This window comes from Oncorhynchus nerka, linkage group LG5 (genome assembly GCF_034236695.1).
Source record: "Oncorhynchus nerka isolate Pitt River linkage group LG5, Oner_Uvic_2.0, whole genome shotgun sequence".
In the NCBI taxonomy this organism is placed as follows: domain Eukaryota; kingdom Metazoa; phylum Chordata; class Actinopteri; order Salmoniformes; family Salmonidae; genus Oncorhynchus; species Oncorhynchus nerka.
In genome coordinates this window covers 17725711-17740012 of record NC_088400.1, presented here as the reverse complement: position 1 = coordinate 17740012, position 14302 = coordinate 17725711, and the positions used below count along the sequence as shown (strand labels likewise).

Here is a 14302-nt window from a genome sequence, read left to right as displayed (position 1 = left end):
TTGGTGATAGGCTATCAAGTTGATGTTGGTGATAGGCTATCAAGTTGATGTTGGTGATAGGCTATCAAGTTGATGTTGTGATAGGCTATCAAGTTGATGTTTGTGATATGCTATCAAGTTGATGTTTGTGATATGCTATCAAGTTGATGTTGGTGATAGGCTATCAAGTTGATGTTGGTGATAGGCTATCAAGTTGATGTTGGTGATAGGCTATCAAGTTGATGTTGGTGATAGGCTATCAAGTTGATGTTTGTGATATGCTATCAAGTTGATGTTGGTGATAGGCTATCAAGTTGATGTTGAAAACCTGTTGATGATGATGGCCTTTCGAGTTGATAGGGTATCGAGTTGAGTTGATAGCGATAGGGTGTTGAGTTGATAGCGATAGGGTGTTGAGTTGATAGCGATAGGGTATCGAGTTGAGTTGATAGCGATAGGGTATCGAGTTGAGTTGTAGAGTTTCTGGATGACTGCTCTGTTCCTTTGTAGGCTTTCCTCAGTACACAGAATGCTCTATCCATCTGTAGGCTTTCCTCAGTACACAGAATGCTCTATCCATCTGTAGGCTTTCCTCAGTACACAGAATGCTCTATCCATCTGTAGGCTTTCCTCAGTACACAGAATGCTCTATCCATCTGTAGGCTTTCCTCAGTACACAGAATGCTCTATCCATCTGTAGGCTTTCCTCAGTACGCAGAATGCTCTATCCATCTGTAGGCTTTCCTCAGTACGCAGAATGCTCTATCCATCTGTAGGTTTTCCTCAGTACACAGAATGGGTCTTTTAGAATGATTTAATGGATGTTAGAGGGGTGATGTGACAGTTATTTTAATTTTATTTTTAGGAAGTTGTCTGATTTCAGGAGAGTATTTAAACTTCTATATTACGGAGGTAAAGCTAAGTTGCCTCTGATAAAACATATTCACATACATTTTTATTGAGATTGGATGATAGGTGGTGACTGTGGTTACAGTTTGTGAATGGAACACTGATTGTAAAAAAATGTTTAACATTTCTCTTTCTATTGGCGATGATGTAATAAAGGCCCTGATTGTTGAAAGTCACTTTGGGTTACAGTACATGTATCAGTGTGATGATCAACGGAGAGGTCGATGGTCAATTGGCTGATTTGATTTTGCAACTGGCTCCAATAACAAGAATTTTCCTGAAGGAAGCCATGTTTCTTGTTCTGTGTCGGCCGATGTATTCAACAAAAACAAATTATACTACTGTGAAGTCTGCGTTTGTTTTTATTTATCATCGCTAGAATCAAGTCTCTTGTAAAATAGTGAAACCACAAGTAACATAATACATTTTATGAAATATAATTATGCCACAAAATAACAACATCAGTATTGGGTTGGATCCATGATCAATCCTTCTCCGTTTTCCGAACCGTTGTCATACCAGCCCATGGAATGGCGATGTCATACCAGCCCATGGAATGGCGATGTCATACCAGCCCATGGAATGGCGATGTCATACCAGCCCATGGAATGGCGATGTCATACCAGCCCATGGAATGGCGATGTCATACCAGCCCATGGAGTGGCGATGTCATACCAGCCCATGGAGTGGCGATGTCATACCAGCCCATGGAGTGGCGATGTCATACCAGCCCATGGAGTGGCGATGTCATACCAGCCCATGGAATGGCGATGTCATACCAGCCCATGGAATGGCGATGTCATACCAGCCCATGTCATACCAGCCCATGGAGTGGCGATGTCATACCAGCCCATGGAGTGGCGATGTCATACCAGCCCCATGTCATACCAGCCCATGGAGTGGCGATGTCATACCAGCCCATGGAATGGCGATGTCATACCAGCCCATGGAATGGCGATGTCATACCAGCCCATGGAATGGCGATGTCATACCAGCCCATGGAATGGCGATGTCAGCGAGTTCTGCACCACCATCTCTTTAACAGCCGACACGTGGTAGTAGTCAGCCATTATATCAACTTTGCACTGATCGCCAGTCAGAATGAATGATGGAAGCAGGTTTTTATTTATTTTTAAGCAGGTAGTTTTATATTCTGATTTGTGTGTTCACACACGTGTTTGGTTGATGTTACATTTGATTTACTGCTTTTGGTTGACAATCATTCATCTCCTTTCCCACACTAAGGTGTGTTATGGCTTCTTCCTTTGGTTCTTTTCCTTTTCCAGTAGTCGAGTTCTTGTGTGATAGGTTGGCCTTCTACCTGCTTCTCTGTCTTTATTAAAGTTGTATTGTACATATTTATTCTCTAACATGTTTCATATTATACTTGCATCTTAAAATGGCATAAAAACTTTATACTCCAACTCTGTTTATATGTTTGTGGAAAGTATTATATTTGGTTGGTTTTGGTTTGCTGCAGAAAGATGGACCGTTAGAGCCAATATTAGCCACTGATGTTGACTCACATGCTCTTCCTGCTGATGCCACCAGATGGAGACATTACTACATACTAAACATGCCTTAGTGTTCATTTTTATTTATTTAACTGGGCAAGCTGTAGTCACCTCACGCAAACAACAGTCCTCCGGTTGACTTTAACTAGTGTGTGTTATAGTTGGAAGTCATTCTGTAAGCCGCCTACAATGAATGCTTGAAATCCAAGCAGTGAAGTTTGCATGTGTAGTCTCCTACATACAGAGCAGCAACACACACAAGCATGAGTTAATATCTTTCATCATCAACCCACACTCAGAAGACAGTCACCTATGTGAGCTGTGGAGTTATATTAAGCTCTGGTTTATATAATATTGTTAGATGGAGGTTGGTGAGTCAGAGGGAGAGATGGTGTCTGGCTTGACCGCCCCCCCTGGGAACACACACATCAAGTCTATCAAGTCTAACACAGGACTGTTTCCTAACTGCTCAAATCATGAACCTGGCTATTACACAAGTCAAATACGCACTTGAGAGTGGGTGAGAGGACGGCTCATAATGGCTGGGATGGAGTAAATGGAATGGTATCAAACACATGAAAACCATGGGTTTGATACCAATTCCAGCCGTTACTATGAGCCGTCCTCCCCAATTAAGGTGCCACCAGCCTCCTGTGGTACACACACACATTTTTACATTTGCATTCTAAAAGAAACATGGCAGCCACTCCCCTTCTCTACAGCCTACCTTGGCTGGCTCACATAGAAAGACCTGTTCCTTACGCTAACAAATATCCTCCTCCATTTCCATCTGGGCTGACCTTCCAAACTCAGGAAGGAGGTATGTAGGGGCCAGGGTTGGACAAGGGAGGGAAGGGCGTTGTGTTTGTGAGCCAGGGTTGTACAGGGGAGGGAAGGGGTGCATGGTGATAAGGATCGAAGGCCGAGACATTCTAAAGGGTATTTTCCCAGCAGCTTCCTCCAGTCTAGTTCACAGAAAACTAACCTATCAGTTATTAGTCTCCTTCACAAAAGATATTGAGAGAATCTCAGTTTCATACTCCTTGCGTCCTCTCTCCTCGCCTCCTCAAAACCCATTGGACGAATAAGCCAGGGATCCCTCCCCTCTGACCTTCTCCTCCAAGAGAGAAGGAGAAGAGCAGGAAAGGAGTGGTCCAGTCCTGCACACAGGACTGTCCCAGGAGGATGGGGGAAAGGTAACCAAGACTGAGCTAAATGTAGTACAAGACTTTAGTGTTGATGTATGTTACAGGGCTCAGTGTAGTATAGTATAGCACAGCACAGTACATTACAGTATAGTGTAGTATAGCATACCAGTGGGTTACTACAAGTTGTAGCTATAGGCTGTGATTTTGTTAGTATTTCTAACGTAAAGAAAATTGCCACCACTTGATAAATGTTTATTATATAAATTCAGAAGCAACATATATACACTACTGTTCAAAGGTTTGGGGTCACTTAGACATTTCCTTGTTTTTTGTCCAGTAAAATAACATCAAATTGATCAGATATACAGTGTAGACATTGTTAATGTTGTAAATGACTATTGTAAGAATATTCCATGCAAGAAATTGCCAAGAAACTGAAGATCTGGTACAACGCTGTGTACTACTCCCTATACAGAACAGAGCAAACTGGCTCTAACCAGAATAGAAAGAGGAGTGGGAGGCCCCGGTGCACAACTGGGCAAAAGGACAAGTACATTTGAGTGTCTAGTTTGAGAAATAGATGCCTTACAAATCCCCAACTGGCAGCTTCATTAAATAGTACCTGCAAAACACCAGTCTCAAAGTCAACAGTGGAGTGGCGACTCCGGCATGCTGGACTTCTAGGTGGAGTTGCAAAGAAAAAGCCAAATCTCAGACTGGCCAATAAAAATAAAAGTTTAAGATGGGCAAAAGAACACAGCCCTTGGAAAGAGGAACACTGTCTAGAAGACCAGAAGGAAGAATAATAGTGAAGACATCAACACTATGAAATAACATATATGGAATCATGTTGTAACCAAAAAAGTGTGAAACTAATCAAAATATATTTGAGATTCTTCAAAGTAGCCACCTTGATGACAGCTTTGCACACTCTTGGCATTCTCTCAACCAGCTTCAAGAGGACGTCACCTGGATTGCATTTCAATTTACAGGTGTGTCTTGTTAAAAGTTCATTTGTGGATTTTATTTTATTTTTAATGTGTTTGAGCCAATCAGTTGTGTTGTGACAAGGTAGGGGTGGTACACAGAAGACAGGCCTATCTGGTAAAAGACCAAGTCCTTATTATGGCAAGAAGAGCTCAAATAAGCAAAGAGGAACGACAGTCCATTACTTTAAGACATGAAGGTCAGTCAATCCGGAAAATGTCAAGAAATGTAAAAGTTTCAAGTTCAGTCGCAAAAAACATCAAGCACTATGATGAAACTAGCTCTCATTGGTAACGCCACAGGGAAAGAAGACCAGAGTTACCTCTGCTGCAGAGGATCAGTTCATGAGTTAAAAAACTCAGATTGCAGCCCGAATAAATGCTTCACAGAGTTCAATTAACAGACATATCTCAACATCAACTGTTCAGAGGAGACTGCGTGAATCAGGCCTTCATGGTCAAATTGCTGCAAAGAAACCACTACTAAAGGACACCAATAAGAAGAAGAGACTTGTTTGGGCCAAGAAACACGGCCAATGCACATTAGACTGGTGGAAATCTGTGCTTTGGTCTGATGAGTCCAAATTTGCATTTTTTTTTTCTGTGAGACACAAGGTAGGTGAACGGATGATTTCTGTATGTGTTGTTCCCACCGTGACGCATGGAGGAGGAGGTGTGATGGTGTGGGGGTGCTTTGCTGGTGACACTGTCAGTGATTTATTTAGAATTCAAGGCACACTTAACCAGCATGGCTACCACAGCATTCTGCAGCAATACGCCATCCCATCTGCTTTGCGCTTAGTGGGACTATCATTTGTTTTTCAACAGGACAATGACTCAATACACCTCCAGGCTGTGTAAGTAAGGTCTATTTGACCAAGAAGGAGAGTATGGAGTGCTGCATCAGATGACCTGGCCTCCAAATCACCCGACCTCAACCCAATTGAGATGGTTTGGGAAGAGTTGGACCACAGAGTGAAGGAAACGCAGCTAACAAGTGATCAGCATATGTGGAAACTCCTTCAACACTGTTGGAAAAGCATTCCAGGTGGAAACTGGTTGATAGAATGCCAAGAGTATGCAAAGCTGTCATCAAGGCAAAGGGTGGCTATTTGAAGAATCTAAAATCTAAAATATATTTTGATTTGTTTAACACTTTGTTGGTTAATACATGATTCCATATGTGCTATTTCATAGTTTTGATGTCTTCACTATTATTCTACAACATAGAAAATAGTAAAAAATAAAGAAAAGCCCTTAAATGATGTGTCCAAACTTAGGACTGTATTGAAAGCAGTAACTTCCCTCAATGTCGTCTCTGAATATTTGAATGACTCTAGGACCAAGAAAATGTATTCAAAACAGCTTCTCAAGTTTTGTAATTGTATGTTTGTTAATGGGAAAATATGTCCATTTAATGAAACGTTTCTGTTTAGGAGAGGAGGTTTTCCTCCGACAGCAACAAGTGAATGATTAGTAATTAGTCCAATGGGATGCAGAATAATAGCCAGAGCTTTAATATTAGGCTGTATTTTGGCTATTCATTCAAAGTGTCCTTTACTCAAACAGCACATGCTTCTGCAGCATTAGTATATCCAAATTACAACTATATACACATTCCAAAATAGTAATTTGGGGAGAGAAAATAGATTCACATGAAAATAATTATAAATTATATAAAACGTTCTCAATACAGTATTGTTACAGTATTACAGTTTTCTGAAAGGGTCATTTTACCCCCAAAAGGAACTTGTCATCCTCATAACTAAAATAGCCTTGTTAATGGCAGAGTAATAGCATCTATGTATTGGCGTGTGATGGTCTAGTAACCCTACTTAAATCAGTGGTACAGCTTTCTACTCCCTGGACGCTCCCTGAATGAAGACAACTTTTAATGTCTCACCTCACCTCACCACACCACACCACACCTCACCACACCTCACCACACCTCACCTCACCACACCTCACCAGACCTCACCACACCACACCTCACCACACCACACCTCACCACACCTCACCTCACCACACCTCACCTCACCACACCACACCACACCTCACCTCACCTCACCACACCACACCACACCACACCTCACCACACCTCACCTCACCACACCTCACCAGACCTCACCACACCTCACCCACCTCACCTCACCACACCACACCTCACCACACCTCACCCACCTCACCTCACCACCTCACCAGACCTCACCACACCACACCTCACCACACCTCACCTCACCACACCTCACCACACCACACCTCACCTCACCACACCACACCTCACCTCACCCACCTCACCTCACCACACCCACACCTCACCACACCTCACCACACCTCACCTCACCAGACCTCACCACACCACACCTCACCACACCTCACCACACCACACCACACCTCACCACACCTCACCAGACCTCACCTCACCACACCTCACCAGACCTCACCACACCTCACCCACACCTCACCAGACCTCACCTCACCACACCTCACCAGACCTCACCACACCACACCTCACCAGACCTCACCACACCACACCTCACCTCACCACACCTCACCAGACCTCACCACACCTCACCAGACCTCACCACACCACACCTCACCAGACCTCACCACACCTCACCAGACCTCACCTCACCACACCTCACCAGACCACACCTCACCAGACCTCACCACACCTCACCACACCACACCTCACCACACCTCACCAGACCTCACCACACCACACCACACCTCACCACACCTCACCAGACCTCACCACACCACACCTCACCGGGACAAAACCTAAATCCCTTTAGATCCTTTTGAACAATGTCCTAGGGTGCATCTGAAACGGCACCCTATTCCATATATAGTGCACTACTACTACAGAACCCTGGTCAAAAGTAGTGTACTATACAGGGTACTATTTGAGACACAGCCTACCCTTACTTTACCCCAGTCAGTGTCTGAACTTCAACGAGCCCACAGAACGGCTGTGAGGAACACACTGGTTGATTACATACACACAGAACTAAATTAGATTAAGTAACATTTACAAATAGGCTATTATTATTATTATCATTTGTACATACAAGCAGCCCTCTAAAGTGAGGTTTGGTCAGGGTCCTGCTTGATCGAATGTACAGTGTTCTCGACTCTAATACGCTGTCATTGATTTGTGGACTGAAACAGGAAGTTATCATTGATTGCAGGATTGAAACAGGAAGTGGAACCTACAATAAACAGTACCAGAGAGGGTGTATCATTGTAATGCTGATTATACATGCACACTATTCAGTCTAGTTCATACAGGTCAAGGAGTGTAGGAGTGCAGAGTTGTTTTGGAATTGGGATCTCCACTGTCTTTTCAAGTCTGTAAGAAGCCTGAGTCTTCATCAAGGAGATAGGAAGAGGGGGCGAGTGATTGGTTTGGAATGCCCCCCCCTTCTAGTGTCCACTCAGTCAAATCTCAGACGACTCTATCCTCTCTATCCAGGGAAGACCAGGGGGAGGTTTACTGTCTTCCTCTAATCTTTCTCTCTCTCCTCCTCCTCTTCCTCTCCTAACCTCCTGCACTTCCCTCTCCAGTGACTCGTTACTGTAATCTCCCATCTCTCCTCCTCCTCTTCCTCCCCTCACATCTCGCAGTTCCCTCTCCAGCGTTCCTCCTCCTCCTCTGAGCTGGTATAGTTCTCTCTTCAGTAGTTGGTTGTGGTGGTACATATCCAGGTAGCTGGCCTGCAGCTCTCTCTGGTAGCAGATGACTTTCTCCTTCTCTGTCTGCCACGTCTGTCTCTCCTGCTCGAAGGCCGTAGCCTGGGCCTCGCTCTGACAACGCTCTAACAACAGTTCTGCTCGCAGACGCTCCTCTGTAGAGCCTGGAGATAAAGAGAGAGGGGGGGTAGGAAGAGAAAGAGAGGGGGGCAGAGAGAGAGAAAGAGAGAAAGAGAGACAGACATTTTGATGATCACCAATTAGCTTATTAGCCAACACAGTAACATTAGTCTCACAAATATATAACAATCAAACATAACATATGCCATTGAACAGATGCTTTAATCCAAAGAGAATAGCAGTCATGCTGAATACATTAACGTATGTGTGGCCCCAGGAATCCAACCGACAACCCTGCCAGTGCAAGCGCCATGCTGTAATGATTGAGCTACAGAGAACCACAAATTGAAATTGGGTTTTTATTTTCGTAACAAGGCTTGCTTCCCGCTTCTGGCTAGAAAGAAGCTTGTTCAGGCCACTTTTGTCTCTGTTATTGATTATGGTGACTTGTTGTATATGCATGTAACCTCCTCTGTCTAACAGAGACTGGACTCTGTTTATCATGCAGCCTCCTCTGTCTTACAGAGACTGGACTCTGTTTATCATGTAACCTCCTCTGTATTACAGAGACTGGACTCTGTTTATCATGTAACCTCCTCTGTCTTACAGAGACTGGACTCTGTTTATCATGCAGCCTCCTGTCTTACAGAGACTGGACTCTGTTTATCATGCAGCCTCCTCTGTCTTACAGAGACTGGACTCTGTTTATCATGCAGCCTCCTCTGTCTTACAGAGACTGGACTCTGTTTATCATGCAGCCTCCTCTGTCTTACAGAGACTGGACTCTGTTTATCATGCAGCCTCCTCTGTCTTACAGAGACTGGACTCTGTTTATCATGTAACTTCCTCTGTCTTACAGAGACTGGACTCTGTTTATCATGCAGCCTCCTCTGTCTGACAGAGACTGGACTCTGTTTATCATGCAGCCTCCTCTGTCTTACAGAGACTGGACTCTGTTTATCATGCAGCCTCCTCTGTCTTACAGAGACTGGACTCTGTTTATCATGCAGCCTCCTCTGTCTTACAGAGACTGGACTCTGTTTATCATGCAGCCTCCTCTGTCTTACAGAGACTGGACTGTTTATCATGTAACCTCCTCTGTCTTACAGAGACTGGACTCTGTTTATCATGCAGCCTCCTGTCTTACAGAGACTGGACTCTGTTTATCATGCAGCCTCCTCTGTCTTACAGAGACTGGACTCTGTTTATCATGCAGCCTCCTCTGTCTTACAGAGACTGGACTCTGTTTATCATGCAGCCTCCTCTGTCTTACAGAGACTGGACTCTGTTTATCATGTAACCTCCTCTGTCTTACAGAGACTGGACTCTGTTTATCATGCAGCCTCCTCTGTCTGACAGAGACTGGACTCTGTTTATCATGCAGCCTCCTCTGTCTTACAGAGACTGGACTCTGTTTATCATGCAGCCTCCTCTGTCTTACAGAGACTGGACTCTGTTTATCATGCAGCCTCCTCTGTCTTACAGAGACTGGACTCTGTTTATCATGCAGCCTCCTCTGTCTTACAGAGACTGGACTCTGTTTATCATGCAGCCTCCTCTGTCTTACAGAGACTGGACTCTGTTTATCATGCAGCCTCCTCTGTCTTACAGAGACTGGACTCTGTTTATCATGTAACCTCCTCTGTCTTACAGAGACTGGACTCTGTTTATCATGTAACCTCCTCTGTCTTACAGAGACTGGACTCTGTTTATCATGCAGCCTCCTCTGTCTGACAGAGACTGGACTCTGTTTATCATGCAGCCTCCTCTGTCTTACAGAGACTGGACTCTGTTTATCATGCAGCCTCCTCTGTCTTACAGAGACTGGACTCTGTTTATCATGCAGCCTCCTCTGTCCTCCTCTGTCTTACAGAGACTGGACTCTGTTTATCATGCAGCCTCCTCTGTCTTACAGAGACTGGACTCTGTTTATCATGCAGCCTCCTCTGTCTTACAGAGACTGGACTCTGTTTATCATGCAGCCTCCTCTGTCTTACAGAGACTGGACTGTTTATCATGTAACCTCCTCTGTCTTACAGAGACTGGACTCTGTTTATCATGCAGCCTCCTGTCTTACAGAGACTGGACTCTGTTTATCATGCAGCCTCCTCTGTCTTACAGAGACTGGACTCTGTTTATCATGCAGCCTCCTCTGTCTTACAGAGACTGGACTCTGTTTATCATGCAGCCTCCTCTGTCTTACAGAGACTGGACTCTGTTTATCATGTAACCTCCTCTGTCTTACAGAGACTGGACTCTGTTTATCATGCAGCCTCCTCTGTCTGACAGAGACTGGACTCTGTTTATCATGCAGCCTCCTCTGTCTTACAGAGACTGGACTCTGTTTATCATGCAGCCTCCTCTGTCTTACAGAGACTGGACTCTGTTTATCATGCAGCCTCCTCTGTCTTACAGAGACTGGACTCTGTTTATCATGCAGCCTCCTCTGTCTTACAGAGACTGGACTCTGTTTATCATGCAGCCTCCTCTGTCTTACAGAGACTGGACTCTGTTTATCATGTAACCTCCTCTGTCTTACAGAGACTGGACTCTGTTTATCATGCAGCCTCCTCTGTCTTACAGAGACTGGACTCTGTTTATCATGCAGCCTCCTCTGTCTTACAGAGACTGGACTCTGTTAATCATGTAACCTCCTCTGTCTTACAGAGACTGGACTCTGTTTATCATGCAGCCTCCTCTGTCTTACAGAGACTGGACTCTGTTTATCATGCAGCCTCCTCTGTCTTACAGAGACTGGACTCTGTTTATCATGCAGCCTCCTCTGTCTGACAGAGACTGGACTCTGTTTATCATGCAGCCTCCTCTGTCTTACAGAGACTGGACTCTGTTTATCATGCAGCCTCCTCTGTCTTACAGAGACTGGACTCTGTTTATCATGCAGCCTCCTCTGTCTTACAGAGACTGGACTCTGTTTATCATGCAGCCTCCTCTGTCTGACAGAGACTGGACTCTGTTTATCATGTAACCTCCTCTGTCTTACAGAGACTGGACTCTGTTTATCATGCAGCCTCCTCCGTCTTACAGAGACTGGACTCTGTTTATCATGCAGCCTCCTCCGTCTTACAGAGACTGGACTCTGTTTATCATGCCTCCTTGCACTTTATTACAAATGCCAAGTCCCTCACCCACCATTGCACCTTGTACCAAATGGAAGGTTGGACCTCACTTTATATGTGCAGAAAGATACATTTCTATGCGTTCATCTACAAAGCCCTTTTGGGTAAACTCCCTCTTTACCTCTGTAGTCTGGTCTCCTTCACCACCAGCAGGTAAACTCCCTCTTTACCTCTGTAGTCTGGTCTCCTTCACCACCAGCAGTTAAACTCCCTCTTTACCTCTGTAGTCTGGTCTCCTTCACCACCAGCAGGTAAACTCCCTCTTTACCTCTGTAGTCTGGTCTCCTTCACCACCAGCAGGTAAACTCCCTCTTTACCTCTGTAGTCTGGTCTCCTTCACCACCAGCAGGTAAACTCCCTCTTTACCTCTGTAGTCTGGTCTCCTTCACCACCAGCAGGTAAACTCCCTCTTTACCTCTGTAGTCTGGTCTCCTTCACCACCAGCAGTTAAACTCCCTCTTTACCTCTGTAGTCTGGTCTCCTTCACCACCAGCAGTTAAACTCCCTCTTTACCTCTGTAGTCTGGTCTCCTTCACCACCAGCAGTTAAACTCCCTCTTTACCTCTGTAGTCTGGTCTCCTTCACCACCAGCAGTTACCATACCTGGGCTGCTAGGTGGTTGCTACTTAATGTCCCCATGACATTCAAGGTATTAGGCAAGACTACCTTCTCTTCATGTGCACCAGAGGCATGGAATAGTCTACAATCCATACTTCATCTAGATATATTAGTGCCACTGAATTCATTTAAAATATTGATGGGAGAATGTTACGGAGAAGTGTAAATGATTGTTTTAGGCTGGATCATGTTGTTGTATGTTTTAATTCTGTAATGTATTGATTGTTGTTGCCATCTTGGCCAGGTCTCCCTTCAAAAAGAGACTGTGGGTCACAATGGGCCTTTCCTGGTTAAATAAAGGTTAAATAAACAAATATCTATACCTGATGCCCCTCCTGATCCTCGAGACCCTAGTGTCCCACTCTCCTCCGCTCCCCCTTTCCCCTGTCGTCGTGGTTGCGCACCGTGTAGGGCTGTCTGCAGCGTGTCTATCTGTCCATCACTTCTCTGCAGCTCTCCTCTGGTCTCTCTCAGCTGGGTCTTCAGCTGGAACAGCTCTGACAGCTTGCTGGTCACCTCCGCCTGGGAATCACGCAGCTGTTGCTTCAACAACGAGATCTCACCCGACTTCTGACACACCTGAAAGGTAAGGAGGGAGGGGTGGTGAAAGAGGATGTTAAATAAACCCTGCTCTTCACCAGCATCCCTCAGTCAAATCCTCTCTCTATGCCTGCCCTCCGTCCTCCTACCCACCTTCCCCACTCCATCCTCCTACCCACCCACCTTCCCCACTCCATCCTCCTACCCACCCACCTTCCCCACTCCGTCCTCCTACCCACCCACCTTCCCCACTCCTTCCTCCTACCCACCCACCTTCCCCACTCCGTCCTCCAACCCACCCACCTTCCCCACTCCGTCCTCCTACCCACCCACCTTCCCCACTCCGTCCTCCTACCCACCCACCTTCTCCACTCCGTCCTCCTACCCACCCACCTTCCCCACTCCGTCCTCCTACCCACACACCTTCCCCACTCCGTCCTCCCTACCCACCCACCTTCCCCACTCCGTCCTCCTACCCACCCACCTTCCCCACTCCGTCCTCCTACCCACCCACCTTCCCCACTCCGTCCTCCTACCCACCCACCTTCCCCACTCCGTCCTCCTACCCACCCACCTTCCCCACACCGTCCTCCTACCCACCCACCTTCCCCACTCCGTCCTCCTACCCACCCACCTTCCCACTCCATCCTCCTACCCACCCACCTTCCCCACTCCGTCCTCCTACCCACCCACCCACTTTCCCCACTCCATCCTCCTACCCACCCACCTTCCCCACTCCGTCCTCCTACCCACCCACCTTCCCCACTCCATCCTCCTACCCACCCACCTTCCCCACTCCATCCTCCTACCTCCTCACCTTCCCCACTCCGTCCTCCTACCCCTCAACATCCTCACTCCATCCCCCCACCTCTCCTCACCTTCCCCAATCCATCCTCCTACCTCCTCAACTTCCTCACTCCATCCCCCCACCTCCTCACCTTCCCCAATCCATCCCCCCCACCTCCTCACCTTCCCCACTCCATCCCCCACCTCCTCACCTTCCCCACTCCATCTTCCTACCTCCTCACCTTCCCCCACCTCCTCACCTTCCCCCCCATCCCCCCACCTCCCCTACCCACCTTCCCCCACCTCCTCCCACCTTCCCACTCCATCCCCCCACCTCCTCACCTTCCCCACTCCATCCCCCCACCCCTCACCTTCCCCCACCTCCTCACCTTCCCCACTCCATCCTCCTACCTCCTCACCTTCCCCCACCATCCTCCTACCTCCTCAACTTCCCCACTCCATCCCCCACCTCCTCACCTTCCCCAATCCATCCCCCACCTCCTCACCTTCCCCACTCCATCCCCCACCTCCTCACCTTCCCCACTCCATCCCCCACCCCCTCACCTTCCCCACTCCATCCCCCACCTTCCCCACTCCATCCCCCACCACCTCACCTTCCCCACTCCATCCCCCCACCTCCTCACCTTCCCCACTCCATCCCCCACCCCTCCACCTCCTCACCTTCCCCACTAAATCCCCCCACCCCCTCACCTGCCACTGAGTCTCCTCCAGAGTAGGGCTGGTTCCCTTCAGACTCTCCTGACCCTCTCTCTGTCTCCCCCCCGTCAGAGCATCCAGTTCGTCCTGCAGTCTGTTCTTCTCCTGCTGGGCCTTGTACAGCTGCAGCTGCAGTGCACGCTCTGAATGCTGAG

The 14302-nt window shown here is 46.9% G+C and overlaps 1 protein-coding gene across 1 annotated transcript in view; it reads right to left on the bottom strand.

Annotated features, from left to right (window-relative positions):
* Window positions 1–6921: 6921 nt before the first annotated feature.
* Window positions 6922–14302, bottom strand: part of n4bp3 (NEDD4 binding protein 3) — a 174061-nt gene continuing 166680 nt past the window's right edge. The window contains exons 8-10 of the mRNA XM_065018423.1: window positions 14142–14302; window positions 12428–12683; window positions 6922–8393 (exon numbers count right to left, since the gene is read on the bottom strand). The exon at window positions 14142–14302 is cut by the window's right edge and continues 91 nt beyond it. Of these exons, the coding sequence (XP_064874495.1) occupies window positions 7978–8393; window positions 12428–12683; window positions 14142–14302 (833 nt within the window). The 3' untranslated portion in view covers window positions 6922–7977. The remainder of the gene's footprint in view (window positions 8394–12427; window positions 12684–14141) is intronic.